Genomic DNA, 16,119 nt, shown 5'->3' with positions numbered 1-16,119 from the left:
CCTCTGGGCACCACTTTACTAAAATAATAAGTTAATAATAACTGTGATTTAAATTGAAAGAGGGTAAAATACTTTATGATGTTCTAAAAATACCTTTCAATACACCTCAAAATTAATTCTCATCAACATTATTGCAAAAGCTCCTGTAACATGTATAACAGAATGCACAGATGGCCATAACACAGAAAGGTAGAACTACTCAACTCAAGCCATCAAACACAGCCTGCTTGAAGTTCACGACCATTCCAGATATTTTCACTGTGTATGTTTCTTAAGAAACAGCAAAAATTGAGTTTATAATTCGACCAAGTAGTTCTCATTCTTGTGCTATCAAATTTCTATGGGGAAACTCAACCAACAAATCTAAAGGTTGTTTGCTAACTGGAAATGTTTTTCCATTACTCCTCCCCAGCCCTCTCCCCACCTCACCCGTCTGTCTAAAATGCATGTGAAATTCAATTATATCCATCCTACCTCATAAAAATGAATCTCCGTGACATGCCTGATTAGAAGAGTCAGCATTACATATTTATGTATATGGAATTTTCCTGCCTTTAGGGATCAGTTCAGTGTTTAAAGGATAAATGAATACATTATATTTATGCAGGAATTTGTTTTAGTGCAGCTATTCTGGTTGTATTTTTAGACGACTGCAGAGAATATTAGCCATAGCAAAAGCAGAAACCAGATTGGGCTAAAACTACAAAATATATTCATGTGTGTTCATTTGCACAGAAACCTCAAAATTGCTTTGATGGTATTTATAATTGCAGTCCTTATATATTTCCCCCCCACAAACATTCATATGAACTTTTATTAGTCTCATTATTTATTGTTCACAAGAAATTATAGTGAGGAGTTACTTAAGAAAGTTTAGGACTGCATTTGCAACTACTGAATTAATCCAGTATCTAAAACAGTGATGGGCAACCTAAGCAGGTGAGTGGACTGCATGAGTGGCCCTCTTTCATCTCAGTGTGCAGCAAAATGATCAAGATGAAGACGGTCTCCCACGATAGGGTCGTTTTGTTAACTGTGCTTGCATACCTAGCAATACCCTTACAGAAAAAAACCCAACATGGATGGAAACCAGTAGAATCTGGCAATCCTGTGCTTGAGCAATGGTAAATAAAATGTCTCATGGGCCGCATGAGAGACATGACTATGGGTGCAGGAATAAAGGGAGTCTCAGTGCTGGATCTGCCTACAGGGAACTGAAGGCAGGATCCAGGCATAAGAGCCTGCTTTCATAATTCTCTGCAGAAACGCAGCTTGGAAGCAAGACGACCCTCAGCTGCATAGGGGGCCCCTGTGTAACAGGAAAAAGGGCAATACAAGGATTGCCTCAGGAGTAGCGTCCTCTCATAAAGTAAGTCACAGAGCTCCCTAATTTGGGGCCTTACCGTAAGTTAGGCCATCCAGTTACCCAATCTGCTGCCAGTAAAATAAGGCTTCAAAATGCACCATACCAAATCAATAGGTAGGGTCCGGGGAAAGGTAGCCTCTCCATATTAGTAAACAAAGAGGTTGGATCCAGGAAGGGGTGATCTTCACCATATTAGGAAACAAAAGGATGATTCGAAAAGAAAGGTATAGACGGGTACCAAGAGAAGGGTAGGGATAAAAGATGCTGTAACCATAATTCAGGGCTCACTTCATTGGTCATGAGGCGGGGGAGAATGAGAGGTCTGGTTGCTGTAACCGAATAAATCGCTACTTACCACTCCACCCGGCTTCATCCATCATTCGGCCCTGCAACAACTACCCTCAGGCCACAGGAGTCCTTCGAGCTGCAGGTTACCTACCACTGATCAAATAGGTAAGTGACTGCAATTGACAGGGGGAGTGCTGACCAGCACCCGGTGACTAAGGTGTTAAACTCAGGTAGTTAGCAAAGGTGTTTTGTAATAAAAATCACTTTTTTTAAGGCGATGATTTGATTCTTGAATCCTGGAAGGTCTGTCTATGTGTATCTGCATGCCTCCGACTGAGAGGTCAGCTACCAGACTGCAGCTTGTTTTTCTCTTTTCTTTTTTCAAGATATTTTGGGGCAAAAGAGCTTGGGATACCTCTAGGGGTAATTTCAGGTGTTCACCCCGGGTTTTAGAAAAGCACTTGATGGTGGCAGCGATTCCCCAACATCTGTATATTGTGATTCTGGGGAGGGTTTTTTTTTTTGTAAATGGTGCCTGTAGAGGCAAGGTTTTAAAGCTCTCTTGCGGGCCCTCATGCTGCACTAGGAGTGTCAGAGTGGGGAGTAGCCCTGACAGTGATGTTAAAAAAAATTATTTAGCTGAGCTAAATTGGAGTCCAATGTATGGTACTGTTCTCCGAGTGGCTAGAGATTGTTAGGAACCTTTGAGACAATATGCTATTGCAACTCCTGTTCTGAATTGCACTTGTGTCTAATTCATTCTGGAGTCACGTCTTTACAAAGGGAGAGCAACTTTAGAAGACTAAGCAGAATATCATTCTTTGAAATATTGTTCTTTCTTTCTCCCTTTAGTTCAGTGGTTTTCAAAGTTTTTGGCCAGTAGCCCACCCAGCTATATGTAAACTTTTCTATGGACCACCAGCTGCTAATGGAAACTTGCTGTTAATTAAATAGTTATGCCCCAGCCATTTTGCTAGTGCTGCAGCTAGGTAAATGGTTTAATTTAACCAGTAAGAAAGGAAATATTAATTGAAATTATTAAACAGATTAAGTGTTTTAACTTTCTCATGTTAGTTTACCAAACTTCATTTTAAATAAAGTAAAATATTTAATTTATGCCCAACATAAAAGGTTTCAAAATCGTATATATATTGTGGCAGGGGTGGAGAATCTTTTTCAGGTTGGGGCCACTGACCCACAGAAAAATCAAACTAGGACCAGAAGCAAAGAAAACAAAACAAAAACTGCTTTCCACAAACCCTCAAAGACCAAATCCTCACTGATGTGGCCCCAAGGCCGGACTGAGGCATGGGCGAGCCAGGCAACTTCCTGGGGCTCCAACTGATGGGGGGCACCTGATGGCAGCTGTAAGGGATGCGCGGTGTCCCTTACAACTGCCATCAGGCGCCGCGCGACTGGCTCCCGCAGCGCCGGTCAGCAACGCCCTTCCTCCCCCCATGGCTGTGGAGCCCTGGACGGCCCGGCGCACATGCCAGCAGTGCTGACCAGGCCGGGCAGTGCATGCGCCATGCGCCCTGGGGGTGGGCCCCAGGCTGCGCGCTAGCGGCCATGACCAGCCCGTGCATGCGCCCTGCGTCCCAGGGGCAGGCCCATGCATGCACCATGCGCCTGGAGGCGGCGCTGTGCGCCCGGGCCCGGGGGCACCAAAAGGGCTCAGGCCGGTCCTGTGTGGCCCCCAACTGAAACAGCTCATTCCTCTGGTGGGCCAGTCCCAGTCCCACTGGGGGAAGGGGAGGGACAGGAAGGACTGAGGTTAGGGGCTTCCCATAGACCAGATTTACTCTTCTAGGATTCTGGGCTTAGTGGATTTTGGGGTGACACAAAAAAGGAGGAGTGCAGTGTGCAGGACAAGGCTGCCAATGAGTCGGATAGGGATGGGGGGCAGGATCTGAATGGGAGGTGAGGTGAAGGAAGGGGTATGGGTGCAAGGTCAAGGTATGAGGTAGGGCACAGGAGCAGGCTGGGAGTAGTATCTGGCCAGGGTGAGGGGGGCAGGAGCAAGCAAGGGTACAGAAGCAGGGTTGGTGTAGGGATGTCTGGAAAGGGGGGAGGGTGCAGGAGTGGGATGGGGGTAGGTTGTCTCATCAGGTAGAGGGTGCAAGAGCAAGCTGGGCGTAGGGTGTCTGGCCAGAGTGGAAGGTCCAGGAATGGGCAGGAGGGGTGAGTGAGCAAGGGGGGTGTAGGGTCTAGGTTTATGGGGGGAAGGGAAGCACTTACCTGCCTTCATGCCCCCCTGCTGCTCTCAGGCACGGTCTCCCACTGCTCCAGCTGGCCAATGGGAGAGTGGGCAAAGCCTCAAGATAGCGCATTCATGTGCTGCTATTCCCCCAGCTAGGGGAGGCACTGTCACTCCAACCTTATGGTGGGAGGAGGCCATCAGGCTGGAGGGCCAGAACAGACTCCTAACTATGGAGGTAGGGCTGAACTCAAGCCAAGGCCCACCTACAAAGCATCTGCTTTGATAACCACTGCCCTAGTGATGGAGATGACCCCAAAAAGGGTGATGAGGGTAAGGGGCACAATCTTCACCACAGAAGCTTGTAGCATTGTCCTTTTGTAGCACAGGAATGAACTGTGTTATCCCAAAGAACAACACACCATCCATTTATCCCCAGGCACTAATCCTTTTGCACAATGGGACTTACTGGTTATGGGTAAAACTTTCAATAGCACCAAAATACAATGCTCATGAAAATGGGATTTAGGCTCTTTTGAAAATGTTACCTTAATGTTGGTGAGAATTAAGATGATGATAATAATGCTTTATTTCTTAGCTAGTGCTTTTCATCAGTAGATCTCAAAGCACATCTCAAAGTGAGGGAGGGACACTTAATCCCCATTTTACAGATGGGGAACTGAGCCGCAGAGTGACTAAGAGGCTTGACCAAAGACAAACATGAAGTCCACAGCAGACCAGGAAATGGAACCAAGATTTTCCAGTTAGCCCACAATATGGAGTGGCATGTTTCTTTAATAAAAATGATGTAAGCAAATTAATATTTAGCCAACTTAGAAGGTTCTGCCACTATAAATTGTCATGCTTTGTGTGTCACTGAACAATGCATATTTTACACTAAGCCTTTTTTGCCTTTCAGGGATCTGTGATGATCTTAGTCCTGCTGAAAGATTGGACCATTTACAGGGACTAGACTGATTTCTATTCTTATTGTGCACATTCTTCAGTATTTCCCTCCTGGGGGTTTTAAATACGTTAGGAAGATAATCCTTACCTAGGCTGTGTGGCTAATTAGAACATTTAACTAAAGCCAATAATTACAACTGTGCTAAATCGCACTGAAATTCTACAGTGAGTATGTTCCAGGAGAAACAAGGTCTAAAGCATAGAGCAGGGGTGGGCAAGAGCCTGTCAGGGGCCAGATCCAGCCCGCCTGGCTCTTTTATCTGGCCTGCTGTTCCTGGCCCTGCCCCCTAACACTTTGCCTGGGAGCCAGGCGCATGAGCCCTTTCAACTGATTCTATTGAAAAGGCTCTAGCCTTCCCTGCAGATGCCAGGAAATGGTAGCAGCCACAGGGAAGGCATGAGCCCTTTAAATAGAAGCAGCTGAAAGGGTTCTTGTGTCTCAGGCAACATGCTAGCAGCAAGGCTAGGAGCAGCAAGCCATTTAAATAGCAGGAGTTGAAAGGGCTTGCAGCTCCCACCCCCCACTCACATGATGCCTAGGAGCTGCAGGGGAGGTACCAGCCCTTTCAACTTCTGCTAGTTAAAGGCCCCGCCTCTTCTGCCTGAGGCCCCACCCCTTCCAGGGTAGCCTGCGACCACTTCAAAAAATGTTGAAGTCCAGGTTCTGGACACCACAAAAAGGGAGGGTCCCAGAACCTATGCTCCAGCCCACACCTGGAAGTCTACACTGCAATGGTATAGCCCATTTCTCAAGCCTTGCAAGCTTGGGTCAGACAGCTATGGGTGTTTAATTACAATGTCAAGACACCAGAGGGTCCATATATTCAAGCATTAAGAGGGTGCAACGGCTTTAATTATTATAGAAAATTCCTATTCTGCCCCTCACCATGCATGAAGGTGATATAAATGCTGTTAGTGATTAGATTGAAAACATCATGAACGGTACCAGTTTTCCTTCTCTATCTTATTCAGAGTAGTAAATATAATATTTTATAATTGTGGAGTCTGGACCAACAAGTAAGTTAGGACAATTAGATACATACAATTCCACCTGGCATTTAGAAAAGGCAAGTGAAGCATCTGCCAGTGATTCTAAGTCAGTGGCCTCCAACCATATTAAGCACAAGATCACTTTTTTAATTTAAGTGCAATGTAAGATTGATCTCAAATCTAAATATCCCTGTCCCACTTCCTTTTTGCCCCTTCTCTGAGGCCCTGCCCCTACTCACTCCATCCTCCCTTACTCATTCTTCCTCCCTTTAATCAGGCAATGGCAGAGGTTTGGGGCACAGGCTCTGGTCTTGGGCTAAGGGATTTGCAGTGTGAGGGGGCTCTGAGCTGAGCCTGGGTCAGGGAGTTGGGGTGCAGGAGGGAGTTCGGGGTACAGGCTCTGTAAGGGAATTTGGGTCTGGGGGCTCAGGGCTAGGGCAGGGGCTTAGAGTGCACGAGGGGGTTCATAACTGGGGCAGGGGTTCGGAGCTGGCTCCAGTTGGGCACTGCTTATCTCAGGTGGCTCCTGGGTGGTGGTGCAATGGGGCTAAGACAGGCTCTGGCCCTGTACCACTCTCAAAAGCAGCCATCAAATTCCTCCCATCCCAAGCCCTGTTGTGCTCCCTCCTCCCCTCATTCTGTGAAGACAGAATACAGGGTGGAAGAGGGGGCACCCTCAGCAGCGCACCCTCCTCTCCCTTCCCTGCAAGCAGGAGGCTCCCAGGGGGAAGGGGTAGTCAGCTCCAAAGCAAAGGGAAGGAGATGCACAGCAGTGATGGGAGGGGCAACTGAAGTGCTGACTCAATAGCCTTTTGGCCAAACCAGTCAAAATCATCTGTCAGAGGCTCCAAGATCTACCAGTAGATCCCGATCTACTAGTTGGTGACCACTGTTGCAAGTAGTTCAAAGCACATTTTAAAAAAGCATAAAATCATCCCACAATAATGTATACTCAACTTGTCAATTTGTTTTCAAGCTACAATGTCATCAGTAAGGCAGCATCATCCCAATGGGTTCCTGACAAGTCCTCTACTCTGTCAATGATGATAAACTTTTGGCTGTGTGCATATATACATTTGCTCCCCTGTCTAACATGTTAACCATGTGCAATTCGTTAACACGACAGACTCCCGAGAGAGCCCCCAGAGACCACAAATCAGGTAAGGATCCAAAGCACCCAAGCAGGTTTATTGCCAAGCGACATTCAATAATAGTTGTCAGCGACAGACTCGCCGCTTCGCCACTACAGCTATGTAAGCCGTGACAATGGACTAAACCAACTAAATCCTCTGGATCATAGTGCTCTCCCCACCATGATCAGTTGACAATCACCCTTTGGGGTGCACTTCTATACACAGGTACAAACAAGTTACACATCACATCACTCCTGATGTATCAGGTTACACTCTCTGTTAGCTAGCTTTGGAACAGGAAGCTGTAGGTGTGCGGGATGCAGGAGTCAAGGTTGGGGTTGAGGAGAGACTCAGAGCAGGGGCATGGGGATGTAGGAGGGGAGTGTGAGAGAGTTAGGGTTGGGGATGAGGAGGAGCTCATGGCAGGGGGTGAGTGTGGACCCCAGCTTCTGCACACCCCCACCCACTGGCTTCTTCCAGGGGCTGGTCCAGGGCTGTGGGAGTGGGGAAGAGGACAGGACATGGGATTCCTGGGACTGGCCTGGGATAAGAGAGGCCATGCAGGCAGTGTTCACTGGAGCTGGCTGGGTTGGCGGGTGCTATCAGCCAGCGGCTGCTCATTGGGGCATTTGCTGCCCACCCTGTGGTCATGAGTGAGTATAACTGTCCCTTCTCTCACACCCCTCCCTTTCCATTGGCTATGAAACAATCACATTCCAGGCACATCCCATGATCTTGACACAACCAACCCCTAACCTTGCTTTAAGTTATGATAAGAGGAATCTGCATACCAAATTTGGTGGCCCTAGGTCTTCCAATTTAGGAGGAGTTTTTCAACAAACGGGCTCACAGACAGAATGAAAAGACAGACAGACAGACACACATTTCTAAATAGACAGACAAGGTATACACAGATCTTCTTGCAATCCACCAAGGTTTGCCAAGCAGATGCTGAGGGAAAGTAACTGAAAACATGCAGTTTACAAAAGAGAAAATTCAGGTTTTCTAAGATCAACATTATGGATAAAAATGCATAACCGTGAATGATAGTAGAACGCCACTAAAAACTCTTATCTGATAATATTTTATCAAAAGACTGATACTACCAAAAAAGAAAAGTGATATACCCCCAGAGTTAAACAGGTTAAGCAAACAAATAGGATGATAGCTATATAAGCTCTCTCATTCAGGCTCTCTAAAGGGTCCAAGCCATCCATGTGAAGCTCTCTCAAAATAAGGCCCAAACGAGTGGTGGTCAACATGTGGCTATTGGGCTGCATGCAGCCCATCAAGATAATCTGATTGAGGCCACAAGATATTTTGATGACATTGATCATCCACGGGCACCATTTCCTGCAGCTCCTGGTGGCTCAGATTTGCCATTCTCAGCCAATGGGAGCTGCAAGAAGGCGTGGCCAGCACATCCCTCCAGCTCCTTTGCTTTCAGGCATCACCCCTACAGTGATAAGATCATGTCAGTTGTCAACACTGGTTGTAAGTGAGGAAAGACTGCAGGACTGAATCTGAATGTTAAAACCTGTTTCACTGGTGAACCAATTAAAGGGGGCATAGGTAGGACAGCCCCTGCCTGCAGGATGCCTGGGCCTGCAGTGGACAGGGACTGCCTCTGTCCACGGTGGGACCCCCGCAAGGCTGGAGCAGCCCCCTGCTTATGGCAGGTGGGGAGCTGTTCCAGCCTCCATCGGTTAATGGGTAACCAGAACCAGTAAGCAGCTGGTTAACCTACTATATTTCTTTCTACATTTTCTTCTGCAATCCTGCATGCATTGACACTGGACTATTTGGAAGATGTTTGTGTTCATACACACACTTGTTTGCTTTTAAATAATTACACTCTATAACACATCAGACTCTAACGGATCTGTTTGATAAATTCAGACCATTCAAAGCAATTGCTGAAGCTGACAGTCTTCTTATAGGTTTATTATGTAAAAAAGTTCTCGGGCAGTAGTCATATTTATCAGCCTATGCACATCCAAAACCATTTTCATATTTAACAGAATAATGTTCCCCATAAAAAGAAACCCTCATTTTAAAGCGGGAACATTGCCCAAATTTGAGCTCGTATGGAAGTATTATTTTAAACAAAATGCAGGACAATGTAGCACTTTAAAGACTAACAAGATGGTTTATTAGATGATGAGCTTTCGTGGGCCAGACCCACTTCCTCAGATCAAATAGTGGAAGAAAATAGTCACAACCATATATACCAAAGGATACAATTAAAAAAAATGAACACATATGAAAAGGACAAATCACATTGCAGAACAGGAGGGGGATGGGGGGGGGGGCGGAAGGAAGGTAAGTGTCTGTGAATTGATGATATTGGAGGTGGGGAGAGTGGGATGTTTGTGAGTTAATGGTATTAGAGGTGATAATTGCCAAGATAGCCAAGAGGTACCCATTACCAAGATAGCTTCCCCAATTATCACAGACACTTACCTTCCTTCCTCCCCCCCCCCCCCCGCATCCCCCTCCTGTTCTGCAATGTGATTTGTCCTTTTCATATGTGTTCATTTTTTTTAATTGTATCCTTTGGTATATATGGTTGTGACTATTTTCTTCCACTATTTGATCTGACGAAGTGGGTCTGGCCCACGAAAGCTCATCATCTAATAAACCATCTTGTTAGTCTTTAAAGTGCTACATTGTCCTGCATTTTGCTTCAGCTACTCCAGACTAACACGGCTACATTTCTATCACTATTTTAAACAAGGTTCCACATTAATGGTATGCACATTTGCAACCATTCTAAGTCCCTCACCAGTATATCTGATGGAAGTGTCACATACATCATGAGAAAGTTGAACATGAGCAGCAGAATTCAGTGTTTTCAAACAACATGCTGCATAGAAAAAACTAAAAGCATTTACATATTGTCAGAACATTAGCTAACAACGCTATCAATGGCAACTTAAGACACATACCTGAAAATCTGTTGAATATTTTCAGCTTTGATTTCCTTGAGAATCTCATGGTAGAAGTGAGGGTCACTTGGTTCTGAAGGAGTAGGAGAAGGCAGACATTTTTTGTGGGCATAATATCCTATTAAAATTCCAAAAATAAATAAAGTCAAAGCAGTGCAAAAGAGTTTAAATATTCGACAAAAGTTGCAGCGGTTGCTCTTTGGGGCTGATCTTGTATAATGTGACACATAGTCCGGGTCTTCCTGAAGACGCTGAAATCTTCCTTTAGGGGATGCCGAGGGCTGAATAGGCTCAAGATCAATGTTGGTGTTTTGTGAATTTCCCGAATGCTGATCGATTGCACCATCTACTCGGAAATGGTCAAAGCCAGGCTCCTCCAGTTCTTTTTCCATGTCCCATTCTAGTTCCAACGTGGTGGCTTGGAGGTCATCATTGTCAAGGTACTGAGAGTGCCCCTGTGTTCTCTGGTCTGCATTCACTTTGTGATAAGCCATTTTTTTACCTATAAAAATGACAAAAAACAGTGTTAAGCTTTGATGTCTGTAGAAAATACTTACATGTTCATGGATGCCAGTTTTGTCTCCATATGCAACAGTGTGTGACTTGGAACACACCTAGAGGGAACTGTGTGTTCATATTTAAAGAAAGAATTGAGGCCACAATGCTGAATTCTTCCTAAACATAGCCTTCTTTAATTTTCTTCTCAGTGGCATTATACATTTTCTATTTGGTACTGAAGAACAGGTAATCAAGTAGTAACTGTCTTAACATTAAAAAAAGAGAGAGACTTTAGGAAACATTCCAGTATTAACCAAGAAATTTGTTCTACCATGTTTTTCTGCCTCTTTAATTTCTATAATTCTCTACTATAGAATTAATTCAGTGAGAACCAATGATGTATTTTCAAAGTTTCCAAAACAAATATGTATCAGTATACTCTGACATCTTTTTGGAGCTATTGCATATTGTGTATGTCAACTTCTATACATACGTTTCGTTTCACTTGATATCAAAATCATGCTGCTGAAGTAAAATGCACTGTGTAGGACAATGGGGACCTAGACAATATCTTGGACTTCTAAGTCTTGTAATACAAATAAACAAGTAAAATAAAGGTAAAGCAAATATAAATAAAAAAGCTTTAGTGAGATGACTGCAAAGGCAAAAGAATGCTGGATTAAAGTTTGGAAATGTGAGGGTGACACTCAACTTCACTTACATATCAATAAAAGGCTTCCATTTGGATAGACTGTTCTATTATTTACAGGTATTAAAATGCATAGTTTCTGAATGACTGATGAATTTACTTAGAAATTGTCCCAGCTGTTTTGCTCCAGTTAGTTTTTCCATTTTAATGAATCAAAATTACTGCTAGGTTGGGATTCTTACCTAAACCATTTTCTTAATAGCAAAACATAACTCTAGCAATTCTAGACGTTTCCACAGCTGTGTGAGCCTTCTAAGTGGAACTCTGACCTCTAATACAAACATTCAAAGTCAATTCTCTACAAATCATTTTTAAACTGACTGCAGTGATGAGGTTCAGTTTTCATCCATACTTTGACAATAGACATTCCATCACATGAGCATCAACAATTTAATGCTTTTCAAACATCAGATAGACCCATCAATTAGAATGAAATGCAGATACACATATTAACTCCTCACAATGATGGATATCTGAGTGACATCTGCACTGTTACCTACCTTCTCCTGCTTGTTACACATGAATATGTTTCCTTTATCTACGACCTAGCATTTTCTGGGTCACATATTGGATGAACCCACTTTATATGGCAAAATAGAGTTTAGAAATAATTTTTGAAAAGAATAAAAGATTTCAAATCACAGCGATCTACTGAAACAGCCTATCAGACTTCAAACAAAATTGTCGTGCACTATAAAGTACATGATTTACAAAACCCTGTTTCTCTACAGAACATCTGCCATTGCAATGTCCCTAACTGAGGCCAGATGTTTAAGAGAGCTCAGCTCCCACATATGTATTTTTATAAGGACCTGATTTTCAAAATGAACCTCAGGAGCACCCATTATGACAAGCCCCCTGAAGGTGGGGGGGAAGGGGTCAACTAGCCTAGGGCCTGGTGATTCATAGGAGGCTTAGGGAGCTGGGTGCTGCTGTTGCTGCCACAGCAATGATACGCGGCGCTCCAACCCTTTAAATTGCCAGTTAAGTGCCATTTATCATGCTCCAGGATGCTCTTAGGGCTGCCTGAGGATATGGGGGCACAATGCGGCACACTCTAGGCAGCAATAGGGGATCCCTGTGGTCCAGGCCCCGCTCTTTCTGCCTGAAGCCCTGCCTCCCTCCCCATACACTTGGCAAAGGGCCTGCCATGGCTGTGGGCTCCCCTGCATTGTGGTGCCAATGGTTGCATGTTCTAAACCAGCTTGCCATCCAATCTGGCCACCTTTTATTTTCTTGCCTAAAATGGAAGGTGAATCCCATTTGTGTGTGCTGAGTTCTTTTGAAAACTTGGCCCTTAGGACCTCGTCTGAAGAAAATGAGAATTGCATAGATGCAACTGAGGGTAAAATTTGGCCAGAAGACCCTGTAAGACTGGTAATGATACATAAGATGAAAAGAATGACTAGATTCTAAGGGCTTGAGTCTCAGTTTCTAAACTGAGCAAATTTGATATGGAAATGAATGTGAGAAACAATGACTATAGAGCCCTCACAATGTCTTTTACGGAGCCATGTTTTAGAGTAGAAACACTTTTAAACTCACTGATATTGATATAGTGCTTTTAGATATTTAGAGAGAAGATGTTATCACCACAGGACCTACTGACTCCCTGTGAAAAAATAAGTCAACACTACAAAAATGAAAAATTTCATTTTTTTATAACATACGTTCTATAAAATCTCATTCTCAGTTGTTTGCTCACTGGGATTTAATTGAGTTTTATCAGCTTCAACCCTGATGTGAGACCTGTAGAAATAACAGATTATAGAGCCGGAAAGGGCAAGATTTAGAGTTGAGCTTTATTAGTGTTTTGCCCTATTCTGATGGACTGCCTTAATCATTTTTTGCATGGCTTATAATAAAAACAGACTAATATAATTTTCTGTTTTTAACTATTTCCATAACTTTTTGCTTTTTTGAAATATCTGTATCAGAAGAATTCAAAGAATAAGTAAGCAAGTTTATTTCTCATTGTACAAACTATATTTTCTGGATGAACTCCAAAATGTTAAAGCTCAAGTATACAGTAGTAAGTTGCCATGACAACTGTTGTTGCAAACCATAAAGTATGTTTATGAACATGCACTTGCTTAGACATATATGTACATTAACTGACACACCATAATCACTGCTAATTTATCTATCCAGTCACACATATTGGACAAAATTCTGTTCTCAGAAAATCAAGAAATGTGCTAATTTAGGTCAACTGCGCATTCCGATCCATAGAAAAACCGGCATGAAAGCAGAATCATTGTGTTTATAATATACAGTATAAAAATGGTTTCCAAATACCAGTCGCTAAAGCCTTCAAGCTACAACCTTCTTCTAGCAACTCAATACAAAGGCCAATACCACAATAAGATATCATATTGAAGAGTTTGGGCTACTATAGCTATGGGCAAACAGTATAGTAGTAATCCATCTTTGACCTTTTCTGAGTGTCTTGTGAAATAAGCTGTCAAATTTTAAAAAGGCCCAAGTTTGGTCATCTGGCTCTGTCTAAATGTGTAATTTTGCATAGTGTACTATTCCTCCTATGAATTCATCACAGTGTGTTATTTAACCTAACACATAGACAATATAGGGTGACATTCAGCATTTGGAATGAAACAATGTCCTAATGTGCAAATACTCATTTTAAAAGAAAAATCTCATATACATTAACTCACCTCAAATAGTCAATGAATTATATGTATAATAAAAATTGGTCTTTCTTTTGTTTTGTTTTTTCTCTTTTTTGATAGATCTGCAGTGTTCTGAATTGCTTCCCCATATTACTAGACACTAATTTATTCAGACTCTCTGGAAGCATGTTACCTAAAATGTAATTGGTTATATTCATAAGATAGCACTCACTTTCTAAACATGCTTAGGCCCTGTATAATGGAGAAAATCTACATTTAGAGCTATGTGTCTCAGTTGCATTTGTGCTTTTGATAACTTCTTAGTAGGGGGTTTCTTCTTTATTTTGAAGTCAATCCTTAGTGTTACATCACAAACAAAAACTGATGTGTCTGGAACTGAAGCTCTTCTAACCCACCGAATGGTGACCTTGACCTTAGAACAACAGATAAACATTCTGTCCGTGGGCATGAAGCTATAGGTGAAGATGCACTTTTTGTCTCTTCACATTATAAGCCATTCTTTTGTATATCTGCTGAGGATGGGGTATTCATTGGTGGATTCCTTGAGGTTAAGGATGATCCTTCACAAGTTTTATTTTCATGGGTTCTTAGGTTACTGAGAAAAAGTGGTGAGGAGTCCTGTGGCACCTTAAAGACTAACTGAAGTGTTGGAGCATAAGCTTTCATGGGCAAAGACCCACAGGATTCCTCGCCGCTTTTGCAGATTCAGATTAACATGGCTACCCCTCTGATAGGTTACTGAGGAGACCCATATTTGACCCACAGGCTTGTTGGCAGACATTACAGGTACGTTGGGCCATTCTTTCCGTTGACAGTTGTCTCTCTTTTCTGCTATTTTTTTTTCAACCAAAGCAAGGCAGTTTTTTTCTCAAAAGTGAGGATGTTCCCTCTCTGTCAAGTCTTTGCCAATTATCAATATCCTGGACTACTGTCTCCCATTGTGTGCTGCCAGTGCCACATCTCCTGATATTCATCTTGAGGGTTCCATTAGAACATTTCTTTTCACCTTCCCTTTCCTTTTCTCCTTTGACAGATTGGCCATAGCAGTTGTTCTGGTATGCATATACCAGGTATGCACATGTAGCACCTGTTTCACCTGGTGCTGAATAATCAGGACCTCAACACGCACGTTGACTTCTGTGAGGGCACTGACATTAATGTCATGATCCTCCCACTTGATGCTGAGGTTCTTTTGAAGAAAGTGTTGGTGCTGGCATTCCAGGTGTGTTCTCTTGAGTCACCCAAGTCTCACAGCCATAGAGAGTGGTTGGGATTGCCACCACTTTCTAAACTAAAAGTCCAGTATGTGTTCTGATGTTGTGATTGTTGAATACCTGGCAAGACATTCTGCCAAAGGCAAGGCTAGTGCAGCAGATTCTTTGCTGAATCTTGACATCCGTGTCTGCCCTCTGAGAGAGATGGCTGCCACAGTAGGCAAAGTATTCTACATTTTCCATTCTACTTCATCAATGGAGATCTCCCTTGCTGGGTCCAATTACTATCCGGGGACTGACTGTGAAGAACTTTTGTTCTGTTGATGTTCTCAGTTTGCTTCTCTGAAGCTTACAGAAGCTAGTAAGGGCCATTTGTAGATCCTTCTTTGTGTTTGCAACTACAGCACAATCAGCTGTGTACAGGAGTTTGGTTATTGTTGCTGATATTACTTTAGCTCTGGCGCACAGATGAGCATTACTCCTTGGATCATAAATATATGCAAATTTCGGTACTATGACAAGGTCGCCACCTAAGGAGGAGGATGGAGCATTATACTGAATAGAACAGTAAAGGCCTCCACTAATAGGTCACCTGCATCATCAACTACCTACCTTTCCATTCTGCAGTAATTGATGTTTTTACTCATTAGAAGGGAACTCTTATGCTATGAATGGGATTTCAAGTAAAACAACTTCAGTGTAGAACTGCATATAATTTGCTTTCTGTATCCATATCTACCACTACCATGGATAATTACTGGGGTTTGAACCTCAACATCCTGCACTAATGTAAGCGGGGGAATGGTCCCACTATTGTGGGGAACTTTCCGGACTTCTATACCACCCCGGTGAAATGGACCAGCGAAAGGATCTGAGTCCCCGCTCCCACTTCCTTTACTCCACAGCCTCCCTGATCCTGAGGGCTCTCCCTCCGCTCTCCTGAGCAGCAGAGTCCTCAAAACCCCAACAAGGCTGGACCCAGATTTCCTGGGGCTTAATCCCATACCTTGTAGTCACTTGGGGTCGGGGCTAGAGTGTCTCCACTCCTGGGCGCTCTCGTCACACTGCAGGCTTTGTTGGCCCAGTGATCATTCCATAAAGTTCAAAGCAAATACAATTTATTAAACATCAACTGATTAGAGAGAAAAGAATAAGAAAA

General features: G+C 43.4%; 1 protein-coding gene across 16 annotated transcripts in view; it reads right to left on the bottom strand.

Annotated features, from left to right (window-relative positions):
• Nucleotides 1-16,119, bottom strand: part of NAALADL2 (N-acetylated alpha-linked acidic dipeptidase like 2) — a 978,641-nt gene that overhangs the window by 527,222 nt on the left and 435,300 nt on the right. For all 16 annotated transcript variants that reach the window (XM_075937998.1, XM_075938000.1, XM_075937987.1 and 13 more), the window contains one exon: nucleotides 9,889-10,390. In XM_075937998.1, the coding sequence (XP_075794113.1) occupies nucleotides 9,889-10,382 (494 nt within the window). In that variant the 5' untranslated portion in view covers nucleotides 10,383-10,390. The remainder of the gene's footprint in view (nucleotides 1-9,888; nucleotides 10,391-16,119) is intronic.

Source organism: Pelodiscus sinensis, chromosome 10, assembly GCF_049634645.1.
Source record: "Pelodiscus sinensis isolate JC-2024 chromosome 10, ASM4963464v1, whole genome shotgun sequence".
Classification (NCBI taxonomy): domain Eukaryota; kingdom Metazoa; phylum Chordata; order Testudines; family Trionychidae; genus Pelodiscus; species Pelodiscus sinensis.
This window is presented reverse-complemented; position numbering and strand designations above follow the sequence as displayed.